Source organism: Adiantum capillus-veneris, chromosome 26 (assembly GCF_014529385.1).
Source record: "Adiantum capillus-veneris isolate H3 chromosome 26, ASM1452938v2, whole genome shotgun sequence".
In the NCBI taxonomy this organism is placed as follows: Eukaryota; Viridiplantae; Streptophyta; class Polypodiopsida; order Polypodiales; family Pteridaceae; genus Adiantum; species Adiantum capillus-veneris.
The window spans coordinates 52,040,885-52,057,665 of record NC_140956.1 but is presented as its reverse complement, the minus strand read 5'-3'; the positions used below and the strand labels follow the sequence as shown (position 1 = coordinate 52,057,665).

Here is a 16,781-nt window from a genome sequence, read left to right as displayed (position 1 = left end):
GGATTTTGCGTAGAGCTCATGGACGCGGATCAATGCATTTATTTGGCCCACCACACTCACTCTATTATGTCCCACTTGCAAAGAGGGAATCTAGCCTAAATGCCGTTCGATTGCGCGTCCATTGTTCGGGCGGACAATGTGAACACGGCTAGTGTGGCCAGCTATTATTATAAAAGGGAGGCCAAGGTCTCATTTGTAGTTATCGACCCCCACTGGCAGAGTGCTAGTGGTTAGCCCATGAGGCTCGGAGTGCATGAGGTCACCTTGAGGAGGTGAGGTCGGGTGGTTTGGGACGCTCGGTCTTACAAGTACACGCCTACGCTAGCCCCAACACGGGGGTGCTACCGGATGGTGGTTATGGTCGGGTGGTTCGTTTGACGTGTCTGTAGGCGGTCTGTGTAGGTGGGAGATCCCCTCCGTGGGTTTGTTTCACGGTATCAGAGCCGGCTTGTGGCTGCAGGAAGGACCAGGTGCACACCTATGGATTGGATGATAACCTCAATTCCACGTAATTTTTAGCGATTAATTGCTGAAATTACTTGTTATTCTTCTCTTAAGCAAGTGAAAAGCACTGCTCTGTTGCTAATCAACAAACTAACAGGCAAAAAAGCTGAAAATTGAAAGTTCTTTATTAATTTTGCTAATTTTCGATAAAAATTAGTGAATCCCTCATTAATTTTCTGATTCATGATTAAATTTAGCCTCCAGTACTTTAAAATCTCCCTCTGTATTCTCTCTGTGCGAAGTGTAGAGAGAGAGAGCATTGACCTCTCTACGAGCCTTCCCCTTGCTGCCACCTTTGCCATCTCCAGTGTGGAGCGAAGAAAGACCGGTGTTGCTGTAGCGCTGAGAAAAGATATTCAGTGAGGAGAGAAACACTTGTTGCAGGGTGGGAGGAGGGAAAGGGCGATTGTAGAAGTCTCCCACGTGGAATAAGGTGAGTATGAAACATAGTTACCCGGAACGGGAAATCGAAACATGAACGGGGAACGGCAACATGCATGAAATGCCATTCCCTGTTTCGAATACTCGCGTCTGAAACATGGAACGGGAATCTTCAATCCGGAACGGAAAAGTGGGATGGGAACGGGGAACGGAGACCTAAAAATGGCCATTCCTTGTTACTATGGTATGAAACCTGAGTTTATTAAAAACTCATTTAAAGAGACGTGTAGAAACTTACAGAGAACTCAATTTTTGCTCTCCTGCTCCTCTCCCGAGCTTGCTCTCTCTCATCCGCTCGCACTTACGTGCTCTTGCCATCACCTGCTCGCTTCCGGATGCTCACGTCGACGCGTAGAGCTCCTCAAAGTTCAACTTTTTGCGATCGAAAAGTGCAGAAAAGGCATGTTTTCTTGTGGATTTTTTAGTTTTTCACGGACTTCGCCTTGTATTCCTTCAACTCCAATGCGCAGCGTGACGACGCACCAGGTAACATTCAAATTCCGTTCACGCATGCTCTATATAGATGAATCATAAGCACTTTCCAGAGCCTCGACCAACGTATATTTGCTCTGGCAAACACGAACGTTCAGACGAACATTTGCTTGTCCTCTCTTGAGGGCGTTGTGCAGGGGTTTAATGCCCGACTTACTGTCACAATTTGGTGACGTGGCAGGCCCTATACGGACCCCTGAAATGCGCCGGCAGGTTGACGTGGCAGCCATCAAAAAATCCGTTGCAAAACGCATTGACATGTTGACGTGGCGTTCCGTATGGATTGCCAAAAATTACGCTGGCAGTTTTAGCAGCTTTTGGATGGAAGACTTTTAAGGAATTTCTATTGGGCATAAAGCTTTTGAGTTTTTTGGGGCTCAGCTTTTGGGCATCCCTTGTACCAATAAATAAGTGGGTCGGGCCTCATTACTTAGAGCATTTGGACGCAGAGTCTGAGAGTGAGAGCTTACCGACTCTCTTGAACTTCGAACACAAATTAATATAAAAAGAAATATTGAAAGGGTGCCAGTCTTTGGGGCCAATACCTCTGGGCACGGAACTGCGTCAGGTGGTGTCGTCTTTATGAACAGTTTTAAGTGAATATCTGTTGTGTCGTGGTAGAATCTTAACTTGGGGTGTCTAAGTTTGTTACAGTGGTATCAGAGCGCAATTGGTTTCTCTTCTACGGGAAATCCGGTCCATGTGTGTATCCTTTGGGTATTCAAAAAAGGATAAAAGTGCTGAAAAAGAATTGAACTAAAATGATAAGACTAGAGGTGAGGTGGTACAGTGCTATAGTAATCCGATAAGAGGTGGGGTAATACATGTGCCAGTATATTGAGGGCTGGAGCTCTATCTCTAGTAGATGTGAAACTATATGCTCAGGGGGTACAATGTTGAGATGCAATCTAGCTCCATCCGGTAGAAAACCGAGGGTGTAAGATATCATGCATAGGAGGGTAGGGTATGAAGAGCCCTTGTAGTATGAAAGTTGGGTTGGAGAAGACTCGCTGTATCTCTCTGTGTCTGGCCTGCTCATGCTGTGTCCGAATCTGGTAGATCTCCCTCTGGTGTGCTCGTCGAGCACGATGTCCCTTTGCTCTGGGTCGTCTCCTGGCTCGGATCACATCAGCCTACTAGACAGTGACCCCACTCTATGTAGTCGTAGCAAGCGGTGCTAGAGTCGGTTGATGAAAGAAATCTGTAAGCTGGGATTGTCTACTCCCACTAGATGAGATTTGCTATGATAACATTTGATGTAAGGATTCTAGGTGCTAATCCTTAATTAAGTACTTAAACTCATGATTAAGACTTAAGAAACTTGAACTGAACTCATAAACAAGACTTAGAAGACTCTGTATTGATTGATTGAATGTGTGATACAAGGACTCCTTATACAGGAGACGAAGAGAGACAAATGGAAAGACACATCTCTTGGTGAAGAGACACGACTTTAGACGTAAAGACATATCCTTTCGGCGAAGAGCTGCAACCATTGGGCGAAGAGTCGTACCCGTAGAGCGAAAGGGTGTGACCAGTCGTCGAAGGGGTGTGGCTTTTGGCGAAGAGGCACGGCTCTTGGGCGAAGGGGTGTGACCATCCAAGCGCAGGGGTCCTCCTTGGCATGGCACTTCGTGTATCTACAACTAGGAGTAGATGTATTGCTGTTAACATAGTCACAATCGTGACATTCCCTCCCATTTAAAATGAGAGCCCGTGCCAAAGAAATGACTTCTGATGTTGATAGAACTCTGGAAAAGCATTGAATCTTCGAAAATCTTCAATCTTTGAGTTATCGGAAACCTTCGTCTTGAACTTTTGCTTCTTGCGAAACCTTTTTGCTTTTACTGCTAAATCCCATGTCATTGCATTATTCAAAGACTTTTTAGAGGAATCTGGCATAATCAGGTTAACTACAACAAGAGGTTCTTCATGACTTCTGGTTCAAAATCTTCCAATAACTATGAAATATTTGGGGAAGAGGAAATCTTCTCAAGGTACTCTTCAGATGGGATAACTTCAACTTTATGAATCACTGGAGAGGGTTTTGACTTGACACTATAATCATCTTCCAATAATGAATCCCAAAATTTTTCAGAATCATCTTCAGGAACTGTCACTTCGTGACTTGCAATTGGTATATCGTCATCCATCAAAGAATCAAAGAAAGCATAGTCGTCTTCAGACTCGAAATCTACAACTATGTCCTTATCTTTGTCTGGTAACGAAGTATCACTTGGAAAAACTTCTTGCTTGAAATCATCTTTGTCTTCATCAATTGATTCAAGAGAAGTTAATGAATTCAAAAATTCATCAATAATAATATCAATATCTGCATCTGCATCGGAAATCATATTCTCTTCATAATCCACTGTATCATGTCGTTTGACTAGTACACGTGAGGCTTGAATCACTCTTTCCGCATGATAAAGCTCGTGTAAAGTCAATTCATGTCCATCTTTGAACAAATTGATAGTATGTCCTCGAAAGCTAATTGCGGGATCGTACTGAAATAACCAATGCTGACCAAAAATCATGTTGTAATAAGATAAAGGCATGACTTCAAAATCCAATTGATCTGCATAAGTTTGAATCTCGAATTGCAACTGTCGAACTGTCTGATCACAAGTTAAAATTGATCCATCTGCTAATTCCACATCATATAAGTGAGATGTCTTCTGAGTTGGAAAACCAAGTTGTTGAACTATCTGAGTGTTGACGACATTATTCGAGCATAAGCTGTCCACCAAAATATTGATGGAGCGACCATTGATAGTTCCAAGAAGGCTCATAACTTGCTTTGAGAGAAGCTCCAAAACTGAAGAATTGCACTGAGCATGCTTCATAAGAATAGTCGTATCCTCTTGAGACACGAATCGTATTGATCACAGATTTTCCTTTATCCTTATTAGAATCTGGTTGTTCAGAATTCGATGATGTTTCTGCGTTTGAATTTCTTTTCAAATTAGACGGATTTGGTTTCTTTGGACAATGATACCATCTATGGTCACCACCACAAATTGTACATAATCCTTCCTTCTTTGAAGTGGAAGAAGCATTTGACGAAGAGCCTTGCTAATTATTGGAATGCCAATCTCAATGAGTATTGGAATGCCAATCTTGAGAAAAATCACGTCCTTTACCACGATTAAGTGGAGGAACATGTGAAGAAGACCTGCTTTGAGATTGTCGATCTTGAGAATAGAACCTTGAAGTTGAATAAGGTTGCGTTGCTTGCTGTTTGAATTGAGACTGTTGTTGTTGACTTTGGCTATAGCTGTTTCTGCGATCGCGCTGTGAAAAGCGAGCGCTATTTGAAGATCTGTCATCAGGGAGAAAATTCCGTGTAGGGCGTCGATTATCGCCAAGACACTCTACATAGGCAATTGCAGCATCAGGTGGTAGGGTTGTATTTGTGCACATCGTCCTTCAGTTTGGGTTCGAGTCTGTTGATAAAACTCTGAAGTTTATCAGAGGGACTAAGGGTCTCTATCTCCAGAGTTAGCCTTCGGAACTCTGTGATGTACGCGGCCAAGGAACCTGTCTGGCTCAGGCGGCGAAGAGAGGATTGGGCATGAAAATCCGCATTGGCAGGTTCGAACGCCTTGCGAATAGCACGTCAGAATTTATCCCGAGAACGTGTGTTTACCATCAGCAACCCGTCGTTGCCACCAAAGAGATGCTGTATCCTTCAGTAGAGAACTAGCAAGTGTAACTTTTTTACTCTCGACCAAGTCCGTGTTAGACAAGTAGACCTCCATTTTGAATAGCCATTGGTCGAGCGCGCGCTTGTCGCAGCGACCAGTGTATGGTTCGGGCAGTTTAACATCAAGCTTCTTCTTATGTGCAACATTAAAAATTTTGTAAAGTAATTGAAGTTCGCGATTGTCTACCTCTTCAGTTGGATCTGGTGTTTGGTTAGTCCACTGAAGCTTCGGAAGAAGGTGTTGAAGAGGCCGCATTAGTAGTCCGAGAAACAGCAGGACGACTTCGAGAAGTGTTTTGAGTCTGCATCTCATCCAAGCGAGTGTGAAGTGATGCGAGACTTATGGAAAGTGTGATCATCTGCTCCTTGATGAGAGTAAGGGCATCTTCAGATTGACCACCTCCATCCTGAGAATTCGGCATGGTTACGCCTCAAAGGGAACTCTCGAACAGGTGTAAGTTCTGGTTCGGGAATAGGTTCTGAGATCGGTACAGCTTCTGGGACCGGAGCACCTGTGGGGAACTGGAGCGCCCTCCAATTGACCACCTCCATCCTGAGAATTAGGCATGGTTACACCTCAAAGGAAACTCTCGAACAGGTGTAAGTTCTGGTTCGGGAATAGGTTTTGAGATCCGTACAGCTTCTGGGACGGGAGCACCTGTGGGGAACTGGAGCGCCCTCCGGGACTGGTTCTGGCTCCGGCGAATTGGAAATGATGATGACTTGTCGTTTCGGCAAGATTTCGTCGAGAATCTCGTCTATTTTGTCGAAGGCGTCGTCGACCATGATGGCAAAAAGTTCCGCGCGTGTACCAGGTGCCGGCCAGAATTTGCAGCGCTGGAAGTTGGCAGAAGAGTATTCGAACTGGCTGGCGGAGAGTACCCACGTTGCAAATAGGCCATCGCTGGAGTGTTTGGGGTAATTTTTTAATGGTTTGGGATTTTTAAAGGTGTTCACATAGTCTTAAAAAATTTTGGTTCTTGGGCGGCCACTTAACTCAAGTACTTGGACGGGTAATTTGAATGAAGACTTTACATTGAGTAATAAAACGTAAGAGCTTGCTGTAATCATAAAAAACTGTCCAACGTGGAATAAAAGAGCAGGCAGCGCGTAGGAATTAAAGACCAGCAAAGGGGTTTTTGAAGAGGCGTTTCACCGTTGCTGATGTGTGCTGCCGCTTGGAGAGGTGCTGTTTGGGGAAGGTTGCGATGCGAAGGGATTCCAGCGAAAGGGTGCAATTCAGCCCGTGTTTGCAGAATTTCCGCCAAAGGGTGCTCACACGAAATGGTACTCAGTTGAAGAGGTACACACTCGAGCTTGAAAAGGCACAGTCTTTCGCATTGACACATGCATCACCACGAGCACGACCGGTACGGGTACACAGCCATGCTGGTGTCTCTGGTGTTATGTAGTATGTATTATACTAGAACATAAGTAAACTTAAGTTACCTCATGTCGAGATGTGTGTGTGGGCCACTGTTCTTCGGATTCCATACAACGCCGGGAGAGGGGTAGAGTGTAGCAGCAAGGGTGAGAGGCTCACAACCGTAGGGTCCAGGGAAAAAAATTTGCTCTGATACCACTGTAAGGATTGTAGGTGCTAATCCTTAATTAAGTACTTACACTCATGATTAAGACTTGAGAAACTTGAACTGAACTCAGAAACAAGACTTAGAAGACTCTGTTTGATTGATTGAATGTGTGATACAAGGGCTCCTTATATAGGAGACGAAGAGACACAAATGAAAAGACATGTCTCTTGGTGAAGAGACATGACTTTAGACGTAAAGACACATCCTTTTGGCGAAGAGCTGCAACCATTGGGCAAAGAGTCGCACCCGAGAGCGAAGGGGTGTGACCAGTCGTCGAACGAGTGTGGCTTTTGGCGAAAAGGCACGTCTCTTGGGCGAAGGGGTGTGACCATCCGATGTATTGCTGTTTACATAGTCACAATTGTGACATTTGATACAAAATGGGGGGCAGAGCTACATGAAGAGCTGACTTGAAACACATTGTGACCTAAGAAAATACATGGAACCATCTAGTTTTTGGGCCTAACAACTACTAAAGTGGAAGTCAATAAAGATGAGCCAAATGGCTATAATAGTAGGCATAACAGCTTGACCAGGAAGCCTTGCAATGCACATGCAGGGCCAAAGTGGTGCTACAGCCACAAGGTCCCAGCCTAAGCACGGTTACCTGGTAATGACCAAATCTGAACAGCACCTCCTGGATTTGCCTGTATGGCCGTGTGTTGCACTCTCTTGCACAGAGCTCGTCATCTTGCTTCGTTCTCAGCTTTTTGTTTTGGAATCTTACGTTTTTTCTCTTCAGAGAAAAATGAACCCTCTTAGTTCTCACCCTCCTGGTTTACATTTAGCATGCATAGTGAGTTTCTCTTCTCGTTTTTGCAAATCTAGTAGCCAATCCTTTGTTAGCTATTGTGCAAATGGCTAAGTTGTCTTGCTGCCGCATATATGTATGGCGTGGGGCCTTGGAACTGTAGCATGTTACTGACTTTATATGATTTGTGTCATATCAGTGGCAGGTAACAAAAGAGGCGTTGCAATACCAGCAGTATTTATTTCAAAGGTAGCAGGGGACGTGCTCACACAATATACGAATGATTCATTTGCAGAATGTTGGATCTTACCATCATACGAAAATATTGCCTGGCTGGTGATGGTTATATCTTTCATCTCTTTGATTGCCATCACGGCTATTTTTGCAATATGTTTCTTGATCCGGCAGCAGAGGAGGAGTCAGCTGCAGAGCAGAAGGTTAAAGGACTCGCAGGGCATCAGCTACCAAACTGTGAAGTGCCTGCCAACCATTGTTTATGATTCGAGATGCGAGAGAGGTGGATCATATGACGTATGCGCTGTCTGTTTGGAAGATTATACTGATGGTGCAGTGCTACGAATGCTTCCATGCAATCATAGTGAGTAATACTTTAAAGTGTTGTTTTATATTCATGAAATAGTGTGGGGGTAGCACTCTCGCTGTCAAGGGGACCCTTGAAATATGTGCTGTGGGGACTCTACTCAACATTGTCCACATTAGAATTAGAATGCCTCTAGGGTGCTGCACCTACGTGCATGTTGGCTCATATCCACCGCTTCTATGCCTGGGCCATGAGTCGGGATCGATGCCCCTTTCTGTCATTGAAGTTGTTCTTCATTAATGTGTAAATTGACCTTTGGAGTTTTATCTTTGCAGGGTTCCATTGCTCATGTATCGATGCATGGCTAATAAATTGGCGGTCGTTCTGTCCAATTTGCAAGCGGGATGTTGTGAATGCTCCATCATCAACAGAAAGCACACCATTGCTACTGGGCTTGAACAATTCTCAGCAGCAGCAGCAGCCGGTGACTCCGTCTCCACAAGAGGGTTCACCATTTACACAGCAAGCTTGTGTGGTTGCCATCGACACAAGGTCTCCTAATACTTCAAGGCAACACGTAGAGGGTTGCCGTTTTTCCTTCAGCCGGCCACCTTTGAGGTCTAGTGGGACTCCCATAAGAGCTCCGCGTCCATCCAGGCATTTGTCCTTGAACTCTTTGACTGATCCGGATTCGATGGAGGCATTCCGTGCGTCTCCGTACTTCACGCCTCCCTCTTCCTTCCGTAGTTCTGCACCAAACGTACTTTCTTCTTTGGAGTCAACAGGTGATTCGGATCGCATTGGGTCGTTGCCAGGTTCCTTGGATGAAGCACCGCAGGGTGGAAGGTACTCGCAGTTTCTATAGTTGTAGATGATCATTCTGTAAATATTCTATACAGAACATGGACTATCCAGATGGCTGAAAACTATGCAAAAGGGCAAGAAACCTGTTGCAGGGTTTGCCAGTGTTTAAGATGGCAGAAATGTGGCGTTTGAGAACATGACTATCCAGATGTTTATATATGTGTGAGTGGCACTTAAAAAGACCATAAAATTTGATGAAACCATGAGGATCGACACACTTGGACACTTCAGTGTGTCTTTAGGACCATGATAAGCGTCCTCAGAGAGTGGAATAGGTTAAACTTAACACAGCTATCACGAAGTGGATTTCATCTGGATGCTGGGAGGCTCCATTGGGCTAGTATGTATGTAGCCTTGTCCGGCTAAATTTGATAGCGAATTGTGCTTGTTGAATGAACCAGTGCGTCGGAAAACCAACGCATTGCACTGCTTTTCAAAAGAGATTGTGACCTGCAACCCCTGTAAGGAGCTCCTGCTAGCCCTCCAATGTTTGTGTGTGTGTGTGTGTGTGTGTGTGTGTGTGTGAGAGAGAGAGAGAGAGAGAGAGAGAGAGAGAGAGAGAGAGAGAGAGAGAGAGAGAGAGAGAGAGAGAGAGAGAGAGATGAAATGTTATATTAACGTCTTCAAAAGGCCAAAGTGACCTATGAGACCAGAAAGTTACAATGTGGTGGATCTGATACAAAGTCAGAGTCAGAGTAACAAGATAACAACAATGACAAAAATGAAAATGAAATGACAAATGTCACAATAAAATACTACTATGGAATCCTAAACTACTAGGTGTGAACAGCAGCTAGTTGGGATAGCTAGATCACAAGAGATCCAACATCGGTTGCTGGCGGATCTCATCAATCTCCTCCATGGTCAGTAGTCTGACCAGGCGTCGTGCATGTCGAGCCAAAGTGATCCGAATCCTCTGATGCAGCCTCCACTGATGCTGTGTAGTCTTCCGCAGTCGTGGGCGTCTGGATCTTCCCAGCTCAGTCGCTCGGTTGATCAGTGTGCCTCTGGTGTGAGACGATGAGCTCTGCTGTGGTAGTAACTCCTCCGGGTGTCCAGTGGCAGCTCTAAAGAAATCTGTGATCTGTCTCTGGGACTGGCTAGCCTCTCCTCTCATCAGGCTCTCTCTGTGTCTGCGTAGCTTGAGCAAAAACAAACCCAAGCATCTCTGATCCTCGTATTGCATGACTCTGGAGAATGGTCCAAAGCTCTCTCTGAACAAGCAATGGAAGCGGCCTGGTATCTCGTAGTAGACGGGGCAGTGGCATGTGTAGTGCAACTCTGTCTCAGGCTCGATGTCACACAGGGGGCATGTCCTGGCCTCTGCTGGTACCCCGCTGTATCTCCCAGTCTCGGTCCGCAGCTGGGGTGAAGATGTACGTATCTGGCTGATAGCACATCGTATCCCACGAGACAAGTGGGTGTCCATGTATCTCGACCTTGTGACAAAGCCATCAACTGTAAGCTGGAGGAGACGCTCTCTGTAGAAAGCCATCTTCGTGCTCAGCTCTTGTGCTGGCTGTATCCATGTACTCCTGGTGTCTAGCTGAGTCAAGTCCTGGCGGATGAGCCTGGTGATCTCGGATTGTGTAAGAGTCAGAGAGGGTGCATCCAGTGAGTACTGGAAGGGAGGCAATCTGTCTATGCTGAACCCATGCGCCTAAAACCATGATGTCATCTCCTCATACCAGCATGCTGCATTTCCCTGAATGGCTAACTGTTGAGAGGACTCAAGTGCAAGGCGGGCATATCTGTCTCTGGGAAGTTCCTACATGCGGTGTATGAAGGAGACCGATCTGGTAAGCGCCTCAACCACTAGTGGGGGGGCATCTAGCTCTGCTCGAACAATAGCACGTGGTACTGAGGCCTTGGCTCTAATGAGCCGCGAGATCATAGAGACCAGAGGCTTCTCCATGTCCCCCCATCCATCACTGCGGCCTGTCCTCCCGTGATGATCTAATGAAGGTCCCCAGATCTCAGCTCCATAAAGCAATGCAGAAGCCACCAGAGTGTCAAAGAGCCAGAGCTTCGTCCTAGGCTCCTGAAACTGAACCTGTGAACACATCCTTTCCAATCTACCCAATGCTGCATGGGCTCTGGTCAGTCTAGTCTCTGCTGCCCTCCTCAATGAAAATGCTGGCCCACTAAAAACCACTCCGAGGTAAGTGTACGCATCTGTATACTCCACAGTCTCCTGGCTGTATGTGAATGCTGGTGCTGACCTCCTGATCCACTGTGGGGTGGTATTAAATACCATGACCTTGGTTTTACCAAGGTTGACTGACAAAGCACTTTCCTGAGCAAACCTATTCAAAGCATCCAAGTGACGTTGCATGCCCTCCGGAGAGTCGGAGATCAACACAATATCATCAGCATATAACAATAATGGAATCCATGTCCCTGCCAGCTGTGCACCTCTATCACCATCTCTCTCAATGTAGTCAGAAACCTCATCCACATACATGCCAAATAGAGTAGGAGAGAGCGGGCAGCCCTGCTTCACCCCAATAGTGGGAGTTGGATTGAATTATCGTCCGCGGAGGTCAGATATGACCCATGGGACCAAAATCAAAACATTACAAGTGTGTTCTTCTAAACGGGAGGATCATGCGATACATTTCAGTTAAGGACCGAGGGGCCAAAGAGGTGTCAAAAGGAAGAGCTAAAATGAACAAAACTAAGAAGGGGAAGGTGAGGAGGGAGCCGGCTTGGGAGTTCGAAACTCCTGGATAATGGCTTTCCCTCCTCGATAGACTGCCCATTTCCGTGCTGTGCGTGCTTCTCCCATCGTCTGGAGTTCTGCCTTTTTTTGTTTAAGCTCGGCGGGTGAGATCTTCTGCAAACCAAATTTTAGTATCCTTGAGAAGCCTTAATTGCTCAAGGAGTTTGATTCGATCCGCTTTGGTCTTGAAATTGAGGATTACATGGTTGGTGCGATGCTCATGTGTAAGAGATGTGATTGTTGCTGGGTCCCATTGTACCAAGTGGGTTATTTCTTGGATACGGGCAAAGCACTCGTGAGTGAGATCCCCCTCCCCTTTCCAGTCACTTGGGAGCCCGCTGATGCGAATGTTGAGGGAGATGTCCTCTTGTCGTTGTTGCTTGCGTAGCGTGGATGCCACACGGTCTTCTACCTTGCGAAGGATTACCTCGTGCACTTGAGTTTTGACCTCTTTTGTGAGTATGGTCTCCACTTCGGTCTTTGTTTTATTGAGGTTGACTTCCTCTCTTTCATCTCTTCTTTCTTGCAGTTTTCCATTGCGGCAAGCCGCATCTCGATGGCAGCAAATCTTTGCTTCAGCTCCTCATTCTCTTGCGAAGCTTTTCGACTTCATTTCGAAGACCGGCGATGCTGTCCTGCTTCGGGGGCAGCAGCAAAAGAAGAGTATTTTAGCGTTGTAGGAAACTATCCCAAGAGACCTTAAAGATCTATCCGAGGAGAGTTGAACTGAAGACCTGTTATTCAAGAGGGAAATGACATAACCAATCTACCACACTTGGGTGATAGAAATGTTATTACCAATTTCCTTTTTTATTTAGCACCCACACACCCACATACACCCCCGAGAAGTATTTTAACGTCGTAGGAAACTATCCCGAGTGTAGATAATCCTGGCCCCTTAGGGAAGCAAAGCCTCACGTAGTCTAGAGGAAACTAGTGACAAAAGCATCTGCCCTAGGAGCTAGGGTGCATAGTCTGGGCCGCTCTTTTTGTACATTTTTTTGGTGTGGCCGAGAGTGCCCAAACCCGACTCCTAAAACAAAACAAAACGAACGAGAGAGAGAGAGAGAGAGAGAGAGAGAGAGAGAGAGAGAGAGAGAGAGAGAGAGAGAGAGGAAGAAGAAGAAGAAGAAGAAGAAGAGAACTTTTAATGCGTAGGTCAAGGATCGCTACTCGAATTCCCCGGGAATTGAGAGATCAAACAGTGTTTGCAAGAAGAGAGCGTAGGTCAAGGATCGCTACTCGAATTCCCCGGGAATTGAGAGATTGAACAGTGTTTGCAATCTTGTTGGGTTATCCTATGAACCAACAATGCATAGACATCATGTCCACTTTTGTATTGTGTTTTGTAAAGCATTTGCAGCGTTGTGTACCACAAGGAATGGCCATTTTCAGGCTTCCTCGTCCCCATTTCAACTTCCCGTTCCCAATCTCCATTCCGTGTTTCAGACGTGTCCATAACAGCGAATGGCAATGTATTCCCGTTTCTGTTCCTGGTTCTGCGTTCATATTCTTTATTCTTGGTAACTATGGTTATGTCCAAGGTATCGTATGAAACTTAATATGTGCAACTTATCATATCTAACCTAATGCTTTGGGCCAAAAAAGAAAAACTGTATGCTGTCACCCTTTCATGCAACAGGAATGCATGTTGCCAACAAGTTCAGTGTGGGAGGCTTCTTGATTTTGTGGATGCAGTCTTGATGTTGAATTGGGAAGTATATTCTTTGGACAGTAGTTATCATGCTTTAGCCATTAGGATGAACAATGGCTAAGAGTTTTGTTACATATGCTTTGTTGGAAATAAAATTACCAGGTTCCTAGTTTGGAAGATTGTGGAAGAGGGAATGTAAGTTGCACCCCTGGTCCATGAAATGCCCAGACACAAGGTGTTTTTTGTCATGAAAAAAATGTCACTAGAAATGTGACACGTTTGGGTTTATGAATAGGCAGGTTGGGTTTACATCGATTTCAAGTCTGCTTCATGCTGCAAATATGACCGTGTAGCGAGTTTTTAAGCAAATGCAATTTCAAGAGAATTTTCAAATTGCTAAAAGATTAGTACCATACAAAAAAGAAATTTGATTATATGACACATACCTTATGCTTAAGAAAAATGATTCAGTCAATGTGAAAGTGATAAAGTCTTATAGAAAAGTATGCAGTGTTATAGAAAGGTGGGGGGCTTTTGCATATCTTTCCAAGTTTGAAATGTGCAAAGTACATCATATTCCTCATGAAAAAGGACCAATTAGATCATACCAAGATTGATCTTTTCTTATTATTTCTTATGCTCAAATGAGAGTACAATTTTTGTTTTCAAGGGTTTTTTTAGAGACGAGACAAACCCCAGTAATAGTACACTTTCCAACAAATCACAAGAGGACACAAGCAAGATTTCAAGAATATATCAAAATTTCTGTTCAAAGTTGGGAAGTTCATCCCCCATTTAAGGGAAGGGCATGGTAGGGTGGGCAATTAAAATCCATTTTGGTGAAAGCACGTGATAAAAGAAAATTTTACTCAGTGAACACTCCGAGGGATCTTGGGTACCGCCCTAAGAAATTACCCTATCAAAGACTTGGCAATGAATTGATGATTTGCAATGGGGCCTTAGGTAGCCCCCTAAACAAATTGCCTTGCCCAAGACTTTGACAAATAAGTAAAATTCTTGTTCAAAGTTGGGGGGAAGTTCATCCCCCATTTAAGGGAAGGGCATGGTAGGGTGGGCAATTAAAATCCATTTTGGTGAAAGCACATGATAAAAGAAAATTTTACTCAGTGAACACTCCGAGGGATCTTGGGTACCGCCCTAAGAAATTACCCTATCAAAGACTTGGCAATGAATTGATGATTTGCAATGGGGCCTTAGATAGCCCCCTAAACAAATTGCTTTGCCCAAGACTTTGACAAATAAGTAAAATAAATATCTACCAAGATAAATATTTGGATCACATAGGCCTATTCATTTGAAGAAAGGGGGACGTGTTGGGGGGGGGGGGGGGGGGATATCATGCGAACACAAGGAAGAGAGCCATGTTTAGGGGAAACGACGCACAAGGGCAAAGGGGGGTGGTATGTTTTTTTTCTTCTTAACTACTGTGCACGCTTTGAGGACAGCGTGACAATTTGACACTAATGTTTGAAGAGCCTTTCTCATGCACTTGTGTGGGTTTCAAACCTAGGAAGATGGAGATCTCGGCTTGGCTTCGATGTTCAAAAGCCAAGGGCTTTGGTGGGTGGAATCTTGTGAAATTCCACATAATCCAAACTGCAGGCAAACAAGATAAATTTGTTGACAGAAAACAAAGTGACCTTGGGGATTGAATGAGAATATTTGAGTCATATTAATCCAAAAGGTTACACATGAGGGTATCTTCTACATTTTTAGAAAGTAGGGAGAGTGGAGCGAGTAAGATGTGCAACTAGAAAGAGTTCTTGAAACTTGTGAAGAGAGTCCTATGGAAAAACAACACTAAAGACTCTACACCTTGGTAGTGGGCTAGTTGGGAGATAGTTGCGAGAGCATTGGAGTAAGGTGGTTTAGGGATTCTCAACCTTAGCATCCATGTGGAGGCCCAATGTGCTAGGTTTGTGGTGACAATAACTAAGCAAGACCAAGTCTGGGCCATTATGGCAAGGGCTATGATGGAAAACTCTAAATTATGCTCGAAAGGTGGCTCGTGGAAAACACGGTAAGCTTTTTTTCCCTTATTGGGCCATCCTTTAAAACTTGATGGATCGATATGTGAGCTCTTTCAAAAATGCAATAAGACAGTGGCGTCTTTGGAGTGGGGAGAGTTGGCAAGGTACTTCCACAACTCCATGACTCATTGGTCCCCTTGTCTCTCCAAGGCTGTAAGCATTTCTATGACCCCTTTCTAGAGGGAAGTTACCAGACAAATTAATAACAAAGGTATCAAACGTACTGCCAACTTTCGGACTACAACAATTTTTGATGGAAAAAAAACAGACCAGCTAGCTAGTCAGTTTAACCTCAACGGGACTGAAAGCTTGCTAATCAGCAAAGCTCTAGAACAACTAAACAAGTCGTATATGCCAGATTGTGATTCCAAATTTGAGTGTGAAGCTTGGAAGTGGTTGAAGAACACACTTTTGTAAGTCACAAACCAAGGGAGTGTATGTCTCACTCATGTATTCGAAGGACCGATTCTCTACACTCAACAAATTATGGGGCAAGCAATGGTCAGAGTCAAGATGGGAAACAATTTTGAAGAACATATGGCACTTGCATTGGCCGCATAGGATGAAGGTCTTTGTTTAGAAGGTTGTGTTGGAGCCTTCTCGACTGGCGTGAAGGTTCTCCCTAGGATAACTGGTCCAGATTGCTACCCACGCAAATCCACTAGTGAAGACCTCGCTCATCCACCAACAGTTAGTGGCCTGGCAAAAAAAACTGCAAATGGGTTCAAAAAACTTGGAAAATTGGCTTCTACAAGAATGTTCTCTTCTGGGGAGGGAAAGTATATAAAAGTCAAGCGCTTCTTATCATAACACAAGTAGTGAGATTTTGCTACTTTAAACATATATGGAAGGCAAGGAATTGTTTCATCTTTGAGAACACCATTATTCTCATAAATAATCCAGAAAAGCAAGGGGTAATCATCGCCCTTGGGAAGAAAACAAGATGTGATGAATGCAACAAGACCTTCAACATTTTTTTAACTAACATGCTTGGGTGAAGAGGCGGACTCCTTCCTTTCCTTGGGGTGGCTCCCCTGTCAGCCGATGTAGTTATGTCTTGTTATAGTTGTCATGGCTCATCATGAGTATAGCAAAAAATTGTAATTTTTTTGGTTGTGTTAATATAATCCACTCACGATTGTGAGTTTTGCCCCAAAAAAAAAGGATGTGCAAAGATACCTTATCAATCGAATGTACTTGAATTTTCCAAAAACATGTACTATTGGTAACATTGTGAATACAAATGATCATGTTGGAATTAGGGTTGTAGAGAAACACACACAGCTTGGAGAAGACGAAGGAAGCTCAAGGCACACAATAGAGAGTGTTTTACTTAGTGTGCAATGTAAAGATAGATAGCCCTAGAGTGATGGGCGTATATACAATGCACGGGGGAAAAAACCTCCTAAAGAGGGAAAAAATGCCCCGGCGGTCCTAGTGTGTTCACACACATCACTACCACA

General features: G+C 44.5%; 1 protein-coding gene across 2 annotated transcripts in view; it reads left to right on the top strand.

Annotated features, from left to right (window-relative positions):
• Positions 1–13,121, top strand: part of LOC147423451 (receptor homology region, transmembrane domain- and RING domain-containing protein 5-like) — a 73,615-nt gene extending 60,494 nt beyond the window's left edge. The window contains exons 3-6 of one of the 2 annotated variants that reach the window (XM_086501577.1): positions 7,686–7,822; positions 7,898–8,084; positions 8,363–8,873; positions 12,772–13,121. In XM_086501577.1, the coding sequence (XP_086357703.1) occupies positions 7,686–7,822; positions 7,898–8,084; positions 8,363–8,873; positions 12,772–12,883 (947 nt within the window). In that variant the 3' untranslated portion in view covers positions 12,884–13,121. Of the gene's footprint in view, positions 1–7,685; positions 8,085–8,362; positions 8,874–12,771 lie in introns of both variants that reach the window. The other variant, XM_086501576.1, reaches the window with a different exon arrangement.
• Positions 13,122–16,781: the final 3,660 nt, after the last annotated feature.